Here is a 17667-nt window from a genome sequence, read left to right as displayed (position 1 = left end):
TAGCCATTGATCTTTTCAATCGAAAAAAGCCGATTGAAACCATGGCGCGGTCGGGACTCGGGTTGGTCGACGATTGGTGAACGAATAATTTGTAGAGTAGAGGGAAGGAAAAAGCAAAATGGCAAAATGGTGTTGAAGTCGTTTAAAAGGTTAGTCAATCGCTTTTTCGGATAATATCGGATTCGAAGAAGATTTATTAATCATCGTCGTTCATCTTAAACCGTTCTACACATTATTCGGTAAGCGATACACCGTTATCGGGCGAGGTAGCGCCGGGGCGACGGCTGCGTTCGGCACGGGCTTTGTTCGCCAAACTCCACGTGCCTTCCGCCATTTAGAATAATTTTTGGAACGATTTACTGCATATTTTCGCTGAAATCGATCTCAACGGAACCGCCACGCGGTCGTCTGCTTCCTTTTCCTTATTTTTACTGAATTATTCTTCATAGTTTACGAAAAAAGATGGACATCGGTAAAGCAGCGGCGTGGTCTGCCGGAGCCGGCTCGTGCTGAGGCGCGGCGCGATGGCGGGCGAGTTCGTCGAGGGCTGGCTGGTGGCGCAGGTGCTGGGCGAGGGCGCCTACGGAGAGTGAGTGCACTTTATATTTCCTACCTAACCTTGATAACAACTGCATGAAGTGTTACACAGAGGAATCGCGACCGGCTCGCGCCACGATGATGGATTGTCAGTACAAAGGATGATAACACAGCTGGTTAGGTGTATGGTGCCTCGCATTTTGTTGAAACAATCACTTTGCAGTGGATATTATACTATAGAATGCACCATCAGTGAAACACTTGTGTTAGGCATTGTGTTGACTTTTATTTAGTTTAAACTGCATTTTGGTAAAAATATTGGATAAAATTTTGTGTTACTAGGCATAATAGTACCTATAGGTAAATGTAATATAAGTTATGAACAGGTTTTTAATTAAGTAACATGCTTGTAGCTTTGTAACAATCTATTATTTTAGGCCAACATGGTGGCTAGTTCTGTTGTGCAGAACAGCTAAAATGACAGTTCTCTTATCTAGTGCTACCTTTTACCTTCGGGGAGCATTATGAAAGGGATAGCATTAAATTTACCTGGTATAAGAGAATAGAATTAGCCTCTTTGTATTTAGATTAGCTGTGATTTGATTACTGCAGATTTAATTTGCTAAATATAGTCAAAGCTGTGGATATGACTACATAATTTTCAATTTTTAAATTGACAAAGGTTTTTTTAATATTATACTGAATCCATCATCATGGAACTGTCTTAAGTGGACTACCTGTTGGCAACCTGTGTTACTTTTACAGGGTTGTCACTTATGATGTATTAGGGCGTGCAAGATTTGACACTAGATTATAATACATCATTCATGTTCATGATGATCAACCCATTGCCGGCTCACTACAGAGCATCAGTCTCTTCTCAGAAAGAGAAGTTGACCACTCTGGTGGAGTGTATATTGGCAGACTTAACACACCTTTGAGAACATTACTGAGAACCCTTAAGCAATAAGCATGCAGGTTTGCTTGCAATGTTTTCCTTCACCCTGCAGTGCTATTTGAACACAACTCATAAAAGTTAGAAATGTGTTCCCGGGCTCAAACCACCAAACGGAAGGAGGGTGTAGTCACCATTAGCCTATCATGGATATAGCATTACTTGTCAATCATTGAAATCCATAAACTAAAAAGAATGCATCATACCTAATCATTTTGTAATAGATCAAAGCACATTGCACATTTCACTTGTAGGTTATAATATGGAAATATTTGGCTAAATACATTCTGGGGCCCTTTTTTTATTTCTTCTATAATTAGCACATAGTTAGCTGAGTTTAGTTGAAGTTTTATCATTTAATTAGTATAAGTATAGATTTGGCCAGGCTGTACATTAACAACATTTAATTAGTATAAGTATAGATTTGGCCAGGCTGTACATTAACAACATTTAATTAGTATAAGTACAGATTTGGCCAGGCTGTACATTAACAACATTTAATTAGTATAAATATAGATTTGGCCAGGCTGTACATTAACAACATTTAATTAGTATAAGTATAGATTTGGCCAGGCTGTACATTAACAACATTTAATTAGTATAAGTATAGATTTGGCCAGGCTGTACATTAACAACATTCAATGTAGTTGCCAAAATCTTCTACTTGTAATACTTCTGCAGGTTAATAGAGCAAGTAACTCAATAAACTAACACAATACAGTTACACTTGGGATTCAGATTTTATTAAAATAATAGACTAGTGTTTGGCCGAAGAAGACATGTATTCACTTTTAACTTTTAAGTTTTTTGTATTGAGCGCAGCAGAAAGTTGTCATAGTTGTAAAAACAAAGCGACAACAATAGCACAGGCCTGCTCATATACAAGATGGAGGCTGGCGCACCTCATCACTGCCTGACCATATTTTATGAGACTGACACTTAATATGGTCAAAGTAGTAAAGTTTTTTTTAATGATTTAATATTTAATGTATGTAATACCAAAGACCAAGGGACTTCGTCTGTGGTGGCGTTTGCTGGCGCGCGTGTTGTCTTTTTGGAGTGTTTTTTTGTTAGAAGTGGCCGGTTTTTGTGTTCTACTGGTGTTTATTGCTGGTGGAACTGACTGGGAAGCGCTCTAAAGGGGCGCCGCGTGTATGTCGGCGGGCGCCGGCACAGACGGGGTCCATACTTAAACATATAGTTTCCCTAACTTGTAAATAACTACAAACTTGACATTGGCTAATCAGTGTAAAGCCAGACGAGAGAGAAAAAAAAAAAACCAAAGACCAAAAGAAAAAAAATTGACATTGTTTACCTTTGTTCTATAACACCTACCTTGCCTTCCTTATATGTTTATTAGGCACACAGTATTTTGGTTTTTCAATTACAGCCTTATGCACCTAAAGTTCCCGCGATGAATCCCTATTGTTTAGGAATGCTGCCCCCTCGGTGATGAGGAGTCAGGACTTGTAGTACCTACAATATCAATTCACTACCAACAGTTCCTGAATCACCATAACATAAGCACACAGTAACAGTTAGCATAAGGATTAAAGAATTGGATTCAGATTTTTTTAGGACCATCTTGCAAACTTCTTCTATTGGGTTTTAAAAAAAATCAAATTAGTTCAGAAATCTCAAGAAAATCGTTGCAATTTACCGAAAATATCCTCCAACATGTAATTGTGGTGGTGACATGATGTGTACTACTGTAAAACTACTACTGTGTACTACTACAAAAGTTGTATGTATCACACGATAGTAAAATTTTTGTTTCTTGTGCCTTTGAACCCCTCACTACACTCAGGATTCTAACTTAGAATCCTTCGCCCGCTCGGGGTTCAAACTAAGCACTCGCAGCAAAAATTAATTTTGCTATCTTGTTGAACAAATAACTATTCTACATATTTTTGAGAACTACTTAGTAATTCTAGTCTAAATATTCCACATTTCTTATACCTTGTCAGTTATACATATATTCATTAATGGAGTAGTAACCTTTTTCAATTAAAAATTTCATTAATTTTGCTTTAAAGGAAGAAACCTCATTTGTGGCTATAATATTTTTTGGCAAGTGATTATAGAGTATTGGCCCAGTGCAGAAGAGGCTTTTTGAGAAGAGAGAACTCTTACTATGTGGGTGGCGTAGTAAAGTATGTAATTCCGTCCTGAAAGTATGTAAATTACGACAGTGAAAAAATACCAAAATCGGTTCACATTAGATAATCGCAGCCATACATACATATATGTACATAATAAAATTATGTATGTATGGGTCGAATACATAACCTGTTTTTTTGAAGTCGGTTAGTAAAAAGGCCTCGTGTGCAAGGGGGCATTTGTCGATCTATTTAATGGTAGCAAGTAGTGCCGCGCGAGGCGCGAGCAGAGCAACAAGCCAACAAGGGGTCTGTTGGACCAGCAGTCGGCCGCCGGCGCTCGGCTTGCCTGTTGTGTAATTGTCGAGGCGGAACTGTACGAGCGCAATTGTGACGAAAAAACAGATCGTGTTTGTCTGCGGCGTCGCATCCTTGAGAGTTGAACCACCCCGCGCGGTCAGTGCCGCCGCGCGAGCTGCGATGTGGCTGCCGAGCACTACTGCCCGAGCTCGTGCGAACGGACGGAAGCTCGACTATGAGCTTCCTAAGTTAAACTAACTTTTCACCTCTCTAGCTCAAACAGGGCGCCTTTGCTGCCCAAAACCAGTGAGCAAAACTAGTTTTTGCTCACTGGCGTGAGAAAAAGTGTTTTGAATTTAGAACGCTTTGGATTGGCATTTCTTCATCGTCACAAGAGACGTTCGGAAATGTTGTATATAATATTGCATACCCCATACATTTTATTTCAACAATTTTTTTTTTAACTCTCTATTTTATTATTTGAAATATTTTCTTTTTGTTAAAATGTGTTTTAGACTTTATAATTCTGTAACACAACATGAAACGTAAAAGAAAATGAATATTGATTTATTATTATTAAAATATATTTTATTTCATGATTGACACAATTCCGAACGCAGATTAAAAAGGAATAAAACATGGTGGAAAAACAAAAGAAAAATTGTCTATGAGGTCTAAAGCTTAATAAAAACATACCTATCTAATTTCTTTGTAGATAATTGTTATAAAAGTTTTAAAAATAAGAAAATGAGTGATTCTAGTGATAATTTAAAACCATCAGTTATTAAAGGAATCAGTGTCTAACGCTGAATTAAACTTTGTTCCGGAAAAGTGGCGTGAAAAATACTTGAAAGCCTTTGAATTATTTAACGATTGGAAATTTGCTAAAAGTGTGAAGATCTACTCAGAAACTAGTTTTATCATATAAACATGTAATATACATGAATATAAAAATATCTATCAATAAATAATTATTTTCTTAGATCTTGTGTTTTCGCTATCGAGGTGAGAAGTTGTATGTATCACACGATAGCAAAATTTTTGTTTCTTGTGCCTTTGAACCCCTCGCTACACTCATGATTCTAACTTAAAATCACGAGCGTAGCGAGTTAGAATCCTGAGTGTAGCGATCGTTAAATAATTCAAAGGCTTTGAAGTATTTTTCACGCGACTTTTCCGGAAGAAAAGTTTAATTCAGCGTTAGACACGGATCACTTTGTTGTCTGTCTGTCAAGAAACCTATAGGGTAACTTCCCGTTGTCCTAGAATCATTAAATTTGGCAGGTAGGTATAAATCTGAAGACCACGAATTTGTGGTTACATCATTTAAAAAAAAAATGTGTTTCAATTTTCAAAGTAAGATAACTATTAACCAAGTGGGGTATCATATGAAAGGGCTTTACCTGTACATTCTAAAATAGATTTTTATTTATTTTTATGCATAATAGTTTTTGATTTATCGTGTAAAATGTTGGAAAAACTACCCGAGTACTGAACCCTCAGTGCGCGAATCTGACTCACACTTGGCCGGTTTTTTGTTACTAGTGACACGGCCCGCCGCCGTCGCCCGGGTGGTGTCCTTCACTATTTTTATTTCTTCACTTTTATATGCGAAACTACAAGCATTATGCATATGCAGTGTTCAAAAGATAAAGGGAAAAATATACGCATTCATGATTAACATATCAGGGATAAGCAACGTAGCGTTAGTTGAGATGGAGTGTGTTGTCGGACAGGGTGCGGCTGCTGGTGCACTCGGTGTCGGGCGCGTGCGTGGCGCTGAAGGCGGTGCGCGCCGAGGCGGCGGGCGAGGCGCGCGAGGCGGCGCTGCACCGCGCGCTGCGCCACCCGCACGTGCTGCGCTGCCTGGGCGCGCGGCGCCACGGCGCGCTGCACTACCTGTTCCTGGAGTACGCGCAGGGCGGCGAGCTATTCGACCGCATCGAGCCCGACCGCGGCATGGCGCCGCCGCGCGCGCGCCGCTACGCGCGCCAGCTGCTGGCCGGCCTGCGCTACCTGCACGCGCGCGGCGTGGCGCACCGCGATCTCAAGCCCGAGAACCTGCTGCTCGACCACCGCGACCGGCTCAAGATCTCCGACTTCGGGATGGCGACGCTGTTCCGCGTGGGCGCGCGCGAGCGGCTGCTGGCGCGCGTGTGCGGCACGCTGCCCTACGCCGCGCCCGAGGTGCTGACGGCGCCGCGTGCGCCCTACCGCGCGCCGCCCGCCGACGTGTGGAGCGCCGCGCTCGTGCTGCTCGCGATGCTCGCCGGCGGTCAGTACAGCGTGCATTTGAGGCATGAGCGCGATGTCTGTTGGGCAGAATGCGTGCGCGATTTTTTTGTAGGATTTTGACGTCATACTATTACATTTTAAGCTGTGGTCATTCGTCGTTCTATATTCAATATTAATTTATTATAGACTTGCAACGAATATTCGGTTACTATTCGGTATTCGGCCTATTCGGCTGCTTTTATTATATTCGGCCGAATACCGAATACTTAAATAATATATTTTGTCATAGAGAAATAATTGGTAAAATGAAAAATTAAAATCGATTGATTACGTATATATTCATTTCTGTTATAATCATTTATGTAGTCATTGGTGCATAACAAAGGTACATAATCATCTTCTGAATTGGAAAAATGGAGGATTCTATGTATTTGAATTGTTGTGGTAATCAAAATTTAGAAGGGTAAGGTTCTCATTTCTTTTATAATCATTTATTAAGTTGTCATTGGTACATAAAACAGGTACCTACATAATTTAATCCAATTTAATAAAAAAATCCAGCCGAATACTTTTGCCTAATATTCGGCTATTCGGTCAGGGGCCTCGCCGAATATTCGGTATTCGGTATACTGCCGAATATACTATTTGTTGCAAGTCTAATTTATTATTTACTGTGTCTCCTTTTTGGTAACTAATGTTTTTTTCTGGAGGAAAATGTATATATTCGGAAGATATTGAATACTGTGAAGGAATGAATACCTTATTATGCAGCTGTTTCAAAAACAGCTATTGAATACTAATATTGCTCGTAAAATGTACTTTCAAAACTAGTAAACACGGCTTGTAAACAACACGAGTAAGATTTTTTAAATTAGTCATACTGGATATACAGAGAAGTTGGCGAGAAGTATCAAGCCGATTTACCGTTGAATAGCAATAATAATAATTTGCTATAACACATGTGCGATAATGTACGTGTTTTAGTGTTGGTGGCTAACCACCAACAACAAAAACAAATAAAAACCGACTTCAACACTTAGGTGTTGAAGTCGGTTTTTATTTGTTTTTGTTGTTTTTTTACTGGTTTTATTGGCCCCATGTATTAAAATATGCTATGTCTGGATAAAAACCTACTGTTTTCTGAGCTATTACACAATTGCGAGCAATTTACTTTTATCCGTTGAGGAGTTCCATTATGTATCTTCGAAGATATTCATTAGATCGTGTTATTTATATGCGACCACCTGGGAACTATACCCTTTCAAAGGAAAAAATAAATTTTCCAAATCGGTCCCAGGCACTTTCGAATAACAGAGGTCATCATCATCAGATTGAGTACATCTTCCTTTTTTCAAATCGGTTTAAAAGATGTTGGCAACATTATGACACTAACATTATAAAACGAAGTGCCTCCGCTAAGTTTGTCTGCGCGCGCTAATCTCAGAAACTACTGTAGGGATTATTTGAAATCTAATCTGATAGATCTGGATCTATACACTGTACAGAGTAAACAAACAATCATGTTATTTCGCTTTCTTTATTTCTATTGGTTTGTGTTTGAATATTCCATTTACTCATTTATTGATTCATATAATAATATGGACTTCACTCACAAAATGTTGAAAAAATATATAAATTAGTTGACTCTCGACGTATATGTAAGCTAGATGAGCCTGAGGCATAGGAATAAACTACGTTTGTCAATCGAAGCATGCAAGCGAGGCCGCGGGCCAAAGTTTGTCCAAAAGTTTGAACCAAAAGCTTAATCCGCCAAACCAACGAAATCTGTATGGTACGCAGCAACCACACAAATTCCAACACCACTCGATGCGCGTTTCGCCCCGACACTGGAGCATCCTCAGCAGATATATGAATCACGATAGATGAAGATCAATATAGATGAAGTCACGATCGTGACAACAACATGTGCGTCTCTGACAAGTTTTGTGTTATTTTAATTTAAGTTTTGAGTGTAAAACCTCCCCAAAGAGATAACGGGGTAGATAGTGGCATAATAAAGTACTGGAAGTGTTATCCCGCGTAAAAGCTACTGGCAAGGGTGCGTAAATCTGAAATTTATTTTCGATTTCATCATTACAATATCAAGAAGACGGTACTTTTTGATTTTGTTTTATATATCTACCTACAAGTGGCCCACGGTACAGCGCTGTCGATTGTAAGCAGCGTGAATCACAACAATTATATTGGAAGGATAATTGCACTAACTGTCGATATGGTGAAGTGCGCTGCCTGTGGACGGTTTCTGTCTGCCCTTTGTGCTGCAAACTGCACCGTTTGTCCAAGTAAATACCACACGGCTTGTGTGGGACTCCCCGAGCATGCACAATCGCCTAAACAATGGAAATGCCCAGAATGTGTGGCAAAAATACCTAAAGTAGGAAATATTGATACACCGATAAAAGGTACAAGTGGGACTGAAACCGAGGGCGATACCCCCAGAACTGCATCGGGGAGTCCTAGTATCCAGGGCGACACCCCTAGAACTGCATTGGGGAATCCTACACCAGAGAAAGAATTACTCAATGACACCGCTCTAGACACCACCCAAACTTTAGAGCTGGGTCTCGAAATACGTCTTTTTCGAGAGGAAATTCAGGAACTAAGAAGGGAGCTAAAAGAGTTCCGTGTAGAAATGAGTGACATACGAGGCGCTATCGCCGACTGCAACCTACGTATGGACGACTTTGATGGAAGACTGTTAAACCTTGAAAACCAAGTCAAGGTTTCAACGAGTCACAAATGCATGGAAACTAGCACACTCGAAGAGAAAATTTCTCAACTCACAGAGGACTTAAATGATCGGGACCAGGAGCTCCTCCAGGCGGACATCGAGATTTCTAATCTACCAGAAATCAGCGGGGAAAATCCTCAGCATACTGTCACGGTTATAGCCGCCAAACTAGGGCTAAGCCTCGATGAAAGGGATATCATTTTCGCGGAAAGAGTCGGTAAAAAGATCGAAAACAGCTCGCAAACAGCGGAGGCCGGCCGCGGTCGTCGAATGGTGGTGCGGCTGTCGCGACGAAACTTGCGTGATGAATTCCTACGCAGTGCCCGGACGCGCCGAGGTGTCACCACTGAAGCCTTGGGTCTCGACTCGCCGGCTAGGCGGTTCTACGTGAACGAGAGGCTAACGAGAAAAAACAAGCAACTTTTTTATCAAGTTCGAGAAATAGCCAAACATATGCACTGGAGATACTCATGGACCAAGCGCGGCAAAATATACGTGCGCCAAGGAGATGGTAAATCAGCGCACCTAATAAAATCAGAAGGTGATCTAGTACGGATTTTTGGCGATATCCCAGTTGGGTTGAAGAAAAACTAAGAAAATATGTCTCTAAACTGTTGTTAGCAATTGTTATGACTTTGTATCAACCACTTATTAGTGTTTATTTTTACAACCATGATGGCGTTTCTAAAAATAAGAACTATCTTAAGATAAAAACTTTATTATTTAAGATCTATGTTACTATATTACTATGTTTTAGCTATTTACATTTCCGAGTATATATTCGAACAGTTTTACTATTTTTCTCCCGGAAATTATGTAGAGTACAGATACAAGGTGCTTCTCTGCTGTGCGCACACCTGGTCATGAGCAATCTTTATAAAAATATTACTATAATAGAAATAAAACGCTACACGCAAATACTCATCTATTATAATTTGATTAGTTCGCGAAGTCGACGGGTCGCTGTCTCAGGAAAGATTACTCTGTATGATATTTTTAAGATTTCTAATGTAAATTCCCTAGTAAACAAGTTACGTATTTTATATGTCTATGTATTTTTATATTTTATTTTAAAACTAAAACACCGGCACAAAATTCTAACGTACACAAAAATTCTTTTAATATTAAAAAAAATAAATGTTTAAAAAAGATAAGTCTACATACTTTAAAATTGGATTATTTAATGCCGGTTCTCTAGGAACTAGACATGAGGAGTTTATTGAGGCAATGGCTGAAATAAATGTGGACATAGTTGCAATTAATGAAACTTGGATTCGTGAAGGGGAAGAGGGACTCGCGCCGATAGTTCCGGGATACAAGCTGCGCCATAAGCCTCGCCCAGCTGACGTTCGTGGCGGCCGAGGTGGTGGAGTGGGGTTTTACTTAAAAAAAGACATCAGAATTAAAATATGCGATCACCCCAACCTTCACTCTGTAGAGCAAATGTGGATAGAGACTAAAACGAATGGTAGACGCATTGTCGTGGGCACAGCGTATAGACCGCCATGGCAGGATGTTAATTTGTTTCTAGACGCACTAACGCAATCTGTCACTTGTCTGTCCGATTGTGATAACATGGTTTTATTGGGCGATTTTAATATAAATCTGATAAATCAAATGGACGCTAAATCAAAGCTTTTTAAAGACTTTATTCATTGCATAAACCTGACTCAGTTAGTGACGCAACCTACTCACTTCACCGACCATAGTGAAACTCTCATAGATTTAATCTGTACAGATGCAAAGGTGCGAGAAGTTGCTGTGAAACATATCCCCGATTTAGGAAACCATGCGGTAGTTACAACCACATTAAATACGAAGAAAGAAAAAAGTAAACCCCGCTGGATAATGACTAGACCTCTAAAAGACGTAGACCCTCAACTTTTTAACCAGCATCTGAACGACGTACCCTGGAAGGACATAAATATTGAGAGCGAAGTAAATAGCATGGTAGCTTCATTTAATAACAATATATCAAACATTTTTGATCTCCACGCCCCGCGTAAAAAAACGCTTCTTAAAGAACAGCAGTGTCCATGGATAACTTATACCATAAAATCAATGATAAAATTACGAAATGCAAGCTACAGGAGGTACAAATCAACGCAAAAGGACTCACATAAAATATTTTACAAAGACCTAAAAAAAACTGTACTCGAAGCCATTGAAGCAGAAAAACATGCCTATTATAGATACTTTATAAACATACATATTAAGAACCCAGTAGTGATGTGGAAAAATCTAAAATCATTTTTAGTAATTAAAAAAAAGCAAGAACATGAGCTCCCTACGTCTTTAAATAACCCAGAACTTATTAATAAGCACTTTTTAGAAATCCCTTATAAAAATACGACCAAATTGTCCACTTATACTTTCTTTGAATTTAATAGGTTTGGTCCTGACACTTTTGATTTTAAATTAACCAACGAAAATGAAATATTAAAGATTTTTAAAGGGTTGAAATCGAATGCCACTGGCGTGGATAAAATCTCACTGGAAATGTTAGAGTTAACACTCCCACAAAGCCTCACCACTATAACCAACATAGTAAATAGGTCCATAGTAACTTCAACATTCCCAGATGTATGGAAAACAGCCATTGTTAAGCCTCTCCCTAAAATCGACAACCCTACAACCTTAAAAGATCTCAGACCTATTAGTATTCTCCCATGTATTTCAAAAATTTTGGAAAAGGTGATATGCAGTCAAATGACCAAATACATTGAGGACAAAAACATACTACCTATTTTTCAATCTGGCTTTCGTAAAAGCCATAGCACAACGACAGCACTCATGGATGTAGTAGATAATATACTTACTGCACAAGATCAGCGCATGGGGACCATATTGGTTCTGCTAGACTATTCCAGGGCTTTCGATTCCATTAATACATCCTTACTCCTATCCAAATTATCCTACTATGGTTTCACTAACAAGACGGTTAAGTGGTTTGACAGCTATTTTAAAAATAGGGAACAGTTAGTCCTTACAAGCCAAACGAATGGCAACACGTTAACCTCTTCAACCTTGCCAGTCCGTAGGGGAGTTCCTCAGGGGTCAATATTAAGCCCCATATTGTTCGCATTGTACACTGCAGATATGATTCACACGATCAAACATTGCTCATATCATTTATACGCAGACGACGTCCAACTTTATTACTCCTTCCAGCCATCAGACACAATTGAAGCTGTGATAAAAATTAGTCAGGATCTTGCAAATATAGCAAACTGGTCAGATTCAAACTCTCTCAACCTTAATCCTCAAAAAACTAAACTAATGATTATTGGGACAAAGGGAACTATAGCTAAAATTGAATCATATAACCCTACCATTCAAATAGGAAATGAGGTGGTGGAAAGAGTATATGAAGCACGAAATTTAGGAGTTATTTTTGATTCAAATCTGCGTTTTGAAACACACCTCAAAAATATCGTTAAAAATTGTTTCTATAGACTAAAAGTCATTTACAAAATGCGCCCCTATCTGAGTACTGACGTTAGGATACGTCTATGTGATGCTTTGATCCTATCAAAATTAAACTATGCTGACACTGTTTACGGGCCATGTTTGTTAGCCAGGTCAGCAAAGTTGGTGCAGAGGGTTCAGAACGCTTGTGCCCGATTTTGTTTCTCCATAGCGCCGCGGTCACATGTCAGCCCACATATAAACAACGCAAATATGTTAAACATGGAATCGCGGCGTAAACTACACTTAGCGACAATGCTATTTGGTATAATTTCGACAGGGAAGCCAGCTTATTTGCACGCTAAAATAAAATGGGTCAAAGAAAACAGCAAATACAGCATAAGATCTGCACCCCGAATCGCTATGGCAAGGCACAAAACTGCCGCATTCCGAGGCACTTTTAAACACGCAGCCTGCAAGATCTGGAATGATCTCCCGCCCCCAGCCCGTGTATTAAAATCCGCAATTTCGTTTAAAAAAATTATAAAAAAATATGTTTTAGAAAAACAAAAAGCGTTGGGTTAAGGTTCATTCCAGATCTTCCAGGCACTGCACTATACTTATACCTGCTACCTACACCAGTTTCCCATAATGCTAAGCTGCCTCGTATAACTCCATGAAGTCTACAGTAAAGATAAAAAATAAATAAATCGTATTCCTTGCTGAAGACATGTCGACCCTACTCATGTTTATATTTGTATAATATATATATATATATATATATATATATATATATATGTATATATATATATGTATATACAATAAATGATAATATATATATAATATCTTTTCTACCCTAGTTAATAATAATTCTTTTTTCTTTTTTGGTTGCTTTTTATATCTGTGATTAAATCTAATATGCAGATGCACTGTTTCGTTGTCAGGTCGTGACACCAGGGCTCTGCCTGAAAATCAGCGCTGCAGTAGTCAAATACTGCAGCATCTTGCTGAGGCAGAGCCCTTTTAGCTCACAGACACAGCAATAGGATAATGGTGTTTTCTAGTTTTGAGTTTGATTTATATTCGAGTTTGATTTTATCTTTGTTGTTATTCTTGTTTTTTTTTTTTTTGTTTTTGTGTGTGATTCTGTATATGAGAGCTGAATAAACCTTTATTTATTTATTTATTTATTTATTTATATAGACCTCACAATGTCTAATTGCAATTATTGTAATTAGACATTGTAAGTTCTACATCTCCTGAGGATGCAATTACATCTCCTGAGGATGCAATTACATCTCCTGAGTATTGCAATAATTGCAATTAGACATTGTAAGGTCTACATCTCCTGAGGATGCAATTACATCTCCTGAGGATGCAATTACATCTCCTGAATATTGCAATAATTGCAATTAGACATTGTAAGGTCTACATCTCCTGAGGATGCAATTACATCTCCTGAGGATGCAATTACATCTCCTGAGTATTGCAATAATTGCAATTAGACATTGTAAGGTCTACATCTCCTGAGGATGCAATTACATCTCCTGAATATTGCAATAATTGCAATTAGACATTGTAAGGTCTACATCTCCTGAGGATGCAATTACATCTCCTGAGTATTGCAATAATTGCAATTAGACATTGTAAGGTCTACATCTCCTGAGGATGCAATTACATCTCCTGAGTATTGCAATAATTGCAATTAGACATTGTAAGGTCTACATCTCCTGAGGATGCAATTACATCTCCTGAATATTGCAATAATTGCAATTAGACATTGTAAGGTCTACATCTCCTGAGGATGCAATTACATCTCCTGAGTATTGCAATAATTGCAATTAGACATTGTAAGGTCTACATCTCCTGAGGATGCAATTACATCTCCTGAGTATTGCAATAATTGCAATTAGACATTGTAAGGTCTACATCTCCTGAGGATGCTCTGGTGTCGGGGCGAAACGCGCGTCGAGTGGGGTGGAATTAGTGTGGTGCTGCGTACCATACAGATTTCGTTGGTTTGGCGGATTATAGCAAATTAAGCTTTTGGTTCCTTGTATATCATGGACTTCCGCAAAATAACGCCTGCTTCTGTAATACAGCCAACAAACAAGCCGGAGGTACTTTTGCATTCATAAAATTATTGCGATTTGCCTCTATTTCTAGAAATTAAGTTATTTTCTGAAAAATATTGTTAAGCGTGTTGCATGTTTGTAGAATGTGTAACACCCCCGTGCGACTGGACGACGGCGCGGGCCGCGTCTTTGGTATCCTAGCTGTAGGCGTGCTGCTGCCTAAAGTTATGGTACCGAAGTTACGGCCCGCCCCACGGCGGCGCAGCGGGACCGACACCGCTCCAGAGATGTGCTACTGACGTCACCACCGAAGCCCACTGCGTTTATGCCTCTGTCATTAAGAAATTTTTCAATGAGAATCGAGAGTGACAACTATCTCGACAACAAAAAATGTCGGGTTACCGTGCTTGTTATGTAATAGTCAATGTATAAAAGCGCATACTCGACCCCGCTTAGGACTTGTGCACTTTGCGCGCAGACGACACGCTGACTTGCGCGATGTCCGCAGAACTGCCGTGGGAGCGCGCGAGCGAGGACGACGCGCGCTACGCGGCGTGGACCGCGCGCGGCGGCGACGGCGCGGCCGTGTGGCGCAAGGCGGGCGGCGCGCTGCCGGCGCTGCGCCGCGCGCTGTGCGCCGACCCCGCGCGCCGCGCCACGCTCGACGAGCTGCTCGCCGACCGCTGGCTGGCTTGCGCCGACGACGGTGAGCTGTGTGTGACTGAACGAAGAGGATGACGATACTGTCGCTTTCGGCCCGAGTCACTGCACAAAATGCGTCCTTCTCGGTAGCTAATCGATCATGTTTAGTTCCGCTGGAGAGGGCCGACTGCATCGTCACCGGCGCTTCCACCGATCCGTGCGGCCGCGGCCACGACTACCGAACTCTGAATGCTCGGGACAAGAATAACAATACGCCAGCCGCCGCGCCGTCGCCCATTACCCAAATAAAAATCTAGGAACCCAGAGACCAAACTACTTACATAATGGGAAAAAAATATTTTAAGGGCCGGGGCACATATGGGGGAGCGCAGCGCAGAGCATTTTTCACAGTCAAAATATTATCGACATTGTCCTCATTGAAATAATATTTAAAATCAATTGTGTATCCGTGCGGATACTCGCGCATCCGCGCGCAGATCCGCGCGTGCTCGCGCATTCTCTGGTACAAATTCGCATAATGTGTCACGCGATTAGAAAACTTCTCACGCATGCTCTGCGCTGCGCTCCGCCGTATGTGCGCCGGCCCCAATGTATTCCTAAAAAAACATTGTTATAGTGATATATTTTTTTTAATCATAGATGTATGTGAATAAAGTAGGTCTATGTGTGATAATCAGAATTTTAAGATATGATTTGAACTCTTCGTGTGTTGTAACGATTTGTTTGGCAGGTACACGGACAGGCGCACGGACGTCGCCTGCGGAGTCCGCGCGGCCGCGTCAGGTACTAGGTGACTCTGAGTGGTGTGGTCTCAGAGGCGCCTCGTGCCTCAGCGCGGCCGCGCGGCGCGGCGCGGCTCGGCTCGGCTCGGCTCGGCGCGCGCGCGGCGCTTTGGCGATCTAGCTCCGTGACGTGTCCAAGGCTCATAAAGCTAGATTACCAAAGCACTGCGCCGCTGCTCTCCCACGAAGTCGGCGAGCGATTCGCGACGAGAGACGATGGAGCGACGTCCGACATTTGTACAACTATTCTGCCTATATTATAATTATGTGTGCATGTATTGAAGTAATAGTGTACTACTTTTCTAATTTACGTGTATTTTAACAATCACACGTCGCACACCATGTCGATTCAAGTCTAACGCGCCCCGTGCGTGCACGCAGAGAGCTCGGGCTCGCGGCGCGCGTGGAGCTCGCAGCCGCTGCCGGGCGCGGCGCCGGCGCGCGCGCTCACGGCGGCCGACATGGACGCCATGCTGAGCTCGTCGCAGCCCGCCACCGCCGACGACCTGCTGCTGGCCACGCCCGCGCACTCGCCCGACCAGGTACGTACGCACACTCGTGCACGCAGAAAGCCGGCGTCGTGCACGCACTTAAAGGGCGCCTAAAACCAGTGAGCGAGTCGTTTTTGCTACTCCGTGAGAAAAAGTGTTTCGAATTTAGAACACTCTGGGTTGACATTTTTTCATTTCATTGTCTCGAGAAACGTTCGGGCCTAGCCTCTTATGCTCTCCTGATGCTTTATTCATGGATGGTACAGTGGGTGTCACGTCAAAAGGTATATCCAGCCCTAAACTTGCGCAGTGGGTGATATGTCGATGTACGGCTAGAGCGTGCGTAGTAGCCAGAAGAGGCGACGTGTGCGAGTGAGCTCACCCACAGGTCGCGTATCACTTTCATTTCCTCGCAATCGAAATGAAAGTAGCGAACTTCAATCGGGACTAAACCCGTCATACTCGATTCTACTACCCTCAATACCACTGCAATTATTTTGAAAATCCAAAAGATTCTAAGGTTTCTATCGGCACTGACTGTCAATTTTATTTTTAATTGTATTCACAACTGAAGGACTTCTCCGATCAGAAAGATTAGATCTGTCGCTTGCAGGGCGGGGCGGGCGGCGCGGGCGGCGTTCTGGCGCGCCTCGTGCGGCGCATGACGCGCGTGTGGCTGCGCTGCGACGCGGCCGCCGCGCTGGGCGCGCTGAGCGCCGTGCTGGACGCGCAGCGCGCGCCGTGGCGCCGCGTGGCGGGCGGCGCGCTGGCCATCGAGTGCGGCGGCGGCGTGGAGATGCGCGCGCGCGCGCTGCCCGTGGCGGGCGGCGCGGGCGGCGCGCGCTCGCTGCTGGAGTTCCGGCGCTCGCGCGGCTGCGGGCTCGCCTTCAAGCGGCGCTACGTGCGCCTGCGCGACGCGCTGCTGGCCGCCGCGCCGGCCGCGCCGCCGCCGCCCGGCGCCGAGCCCATGGACGCCGAGCCGGAACCACTTCAGCGTCCAAATGAAATGGACCTAATGTTGTAGTGCTCGAATTCCACTTTATTTTGACGACGTATTGTGTTGGAATTCCATCGACGCTTCGGCATCCACATGCTGATGGAGGTTGCGCTGACTAGACTGATCTACACCTCCTGCTTACAATTAGTTACTATTAACTCGGGTTAACTGCCCCGCCTCAATTATTGTGATCAATAGTTTTAAGTACATATTATTTGTATAATATTTTTGTAATGAACTGTGTAATGCGATTGTTTCGAAAATGAATGTCATTTTAAAATAAGATAACCTATTGTTTGATTGATGATTTAAAGTTGATATTAATTATTATAAAAGGAAAAATATTATTTCAAGTAAATTATATCTTAATACA

The 17667-nt window shown here is 41.9% G+C and overlaps 1 protein-coding gene across 2 annotated transcripts; it reads left to right on the top strand.

Moving 5' to 3' along the window:
- Positions 1-17667, top strand: LOC123869852 (serine/threonine-protein kinase grp-like). 2 transcript variants are annotated; one of them, XM_045912926.1, is made up of 6 exons: positions 1-149; positions 450-589; positions 5628-6166; positions 14870-15067; positions 16188-16358; positions 17053-17667. In XM_045912926.1, the coding sequence occupies exons 2-6, from the start codon at positions 525-527 to the stop codon at positions 17319-17321; spliced, it is 1242 nt and encodes a 413-aa protein (XP_045768882.1). In that variant the 5' UTR covers positions 1-149; positions 450-524; the 3' UTR covers positions 17322-17667. The 2 variants fall into 2 exon arrangements, with proteins under 2 accessions (XP_045768882.1, XP_045768883.1); XM_045912927.1 differs by lacking the exon at positions 14870-15067.

Source organism: Maniola jurtina, chromosome 11 (assembly GCF_905333055.1).
Source record: "Maniola jurtina chromosome 11, ilManJurt1.1, whole genome shotgun sequence".
Lineage (NCBI taxonomy): Eukaryota > Metazoa > Arthropoda > Insecta > Lepidoptera > Nymphalidae > Maniola > Maniola jurtina.
Note: the sequence above shows the minus strand (reverse complement) of the source record. Positions and strands in the feature narration are given on the sequence as shown.

Bases quoted from the DNA above. Each gene is read 5' to 3' on its own strand.
- LOC123869852 (XM_045912926.1), top strand. From the start codon at position 525: ATGGCGGGCGAGTTCGTCGAGGGCTGGCTGGTGGCGCAGGTGCTGGGC. The intron at 6,167-14,869 runs GTCAGTACAGCG...CGATGTCCGCAG, and splicing joins GCTCGCGATGCTCGCCGGCG to AACTGCCGTGGGAGCGCGCG. The intron at 15,068-16,187 runs GTGAGCTGTGTG...GCGTGCACGCAG, and splicing joins GCTGGCTTGCGCCGACGACG to AGAGCTCGGGCTCGCGGCGC.